At 39.0% G+C, this 1,283-nt stretch overlaps 1 protein-coding gene across 1 annotated transcript; it reads left to right on the forward strand.

Moving 5' to 3' along the window:
* Positions 1 to 139: 139 nt before the first annotated feature.
* On the forward strand, positions 140 to 1,170 carry Tsp_14284 (zinc finger protein). Its single transcript, XM_003368294.1, has 2 exons — positions 140 to 416; positions 443 to 1,170. Exons 1-2 carry the CDS (start codon positions 140 to 142, stop codon positions 1,168 to 1,170), a joined length of 1,005 nt encoding a protein of 334 aa, XP_003368342.1.
* Positions 1,171 to 1,283: the final 113 nt, after the last annotated feature.

Consider the following 1,283-nt stretch of genomic DNA (forward strand, 5'->3'; position numbering starts at 1 on the left):
GCCATCCGGAGTTATCAAAAAAAACCTGTGGAATACTTTTGCGCTGAAAGAGATTCCCTTTCTCAAATGAGACTTGAGAAAAAAGTCAAGTATAATCAGGAGACTGTCAAGGCTGATAAGAGCATCATATGAAATAGCCATGTTGATTGCCAAGAATAAGAAACCACATACTATTGGAGAAAATCTTGTTAAGCCCTGCATTGTGAATGCAGTAAAGATTCTGCTTGGGGATGACATGGCGAAGCAATTTAAAAGTATTTCTCTTTCTGATTCAACAGTTAAACGCCGAATCGATGAATTAGCTGATGATATAAAACAGCAAGTTCTTGAAAAGGTAAAGTGTTCTCCTTTTTTTCCTATAAGTTGTGATGAGCCACAGACCAGGCAAACTGTGCACAGCTCATTGTATACGCACGGTTCATTGCAAATAACACAATTGAAGAAGAACTACTTTTTTCTGAACCACTGAAAACTACAACGAAACGAGCTGATGTGTTCCAAGCCGTGTCACAATTTTTTGAAGTAAATGGCTTGATGTGGGAAAAACTTGTTGGTGTATGCACTGACGGTGCACCCGCAATGCTTGGCTCTCGGTCTGGCTTTGTGAAGATGGTCAAATCAAAAAACCCATCTATTTTTGCAATGCACTGTGCAATTCATCGGCAGGCTTTGGTCGCTAAAACTTTGCCTGATGATCTCAGAGAAGACCTTAATTTTGCCGTGGAGGTTGTCAACTATGTGAAAAGCAGTGCATTGAACACTCGATTATTTGCGTCACTCTGTGAAAGTTTGAATGCTGACCACATGGCACTTCTCTATCATACAGAAGTTCGTTGGTTATCAAAAGGAAACATGCTTGGTCGGATTTATGAACTGAGAGAAGCAGTGGCAGAGTTTTTGGAGCAACGAGGAAGACGCACAATGTGTCGAGCTTTCAAAAGTGAACATTTTCAGCTTAGCCTGGCATATCTTGCAGATATTTTTGAAGCACTGAATTTACTGGATTTGAAACTGCAAGGAGCAAACGCGAATGTTATGGCTCACTATGACATTGTTCAAAGCTTCATTGCAAAAATTTCCTTATGGTTAAAACAAGTTGAAAGAGGAAATTTGACATGGTTTTCAAGACTCAACGAGCTTTTCAGTGATAAATGTATCAGCGAAGATTGAAAAGAAAAATAAAAGGGCACCTTAGAAGCCTACAGATGAGTTTTTTTTACTATTTTCCTTGACGTAGATCTGAAATCCTGATATATAAAACTTGGTGAGGGAAATCCATTTTT

The sequence above is a fragment of the Trichinella spiralis genome (genome assembly GCF_000181795.1).
Source record: "Trichinella spiralis strain ISS 195 chromosome Unknown Scfld2731, whole genome shotgun sequence".
Lineage (NCBI taxonomy): Eukaryota > Metazoa > Nematoda > Enoplea > Trichinellida > Trichinellidae > Trichinella > Trichinella spiralis.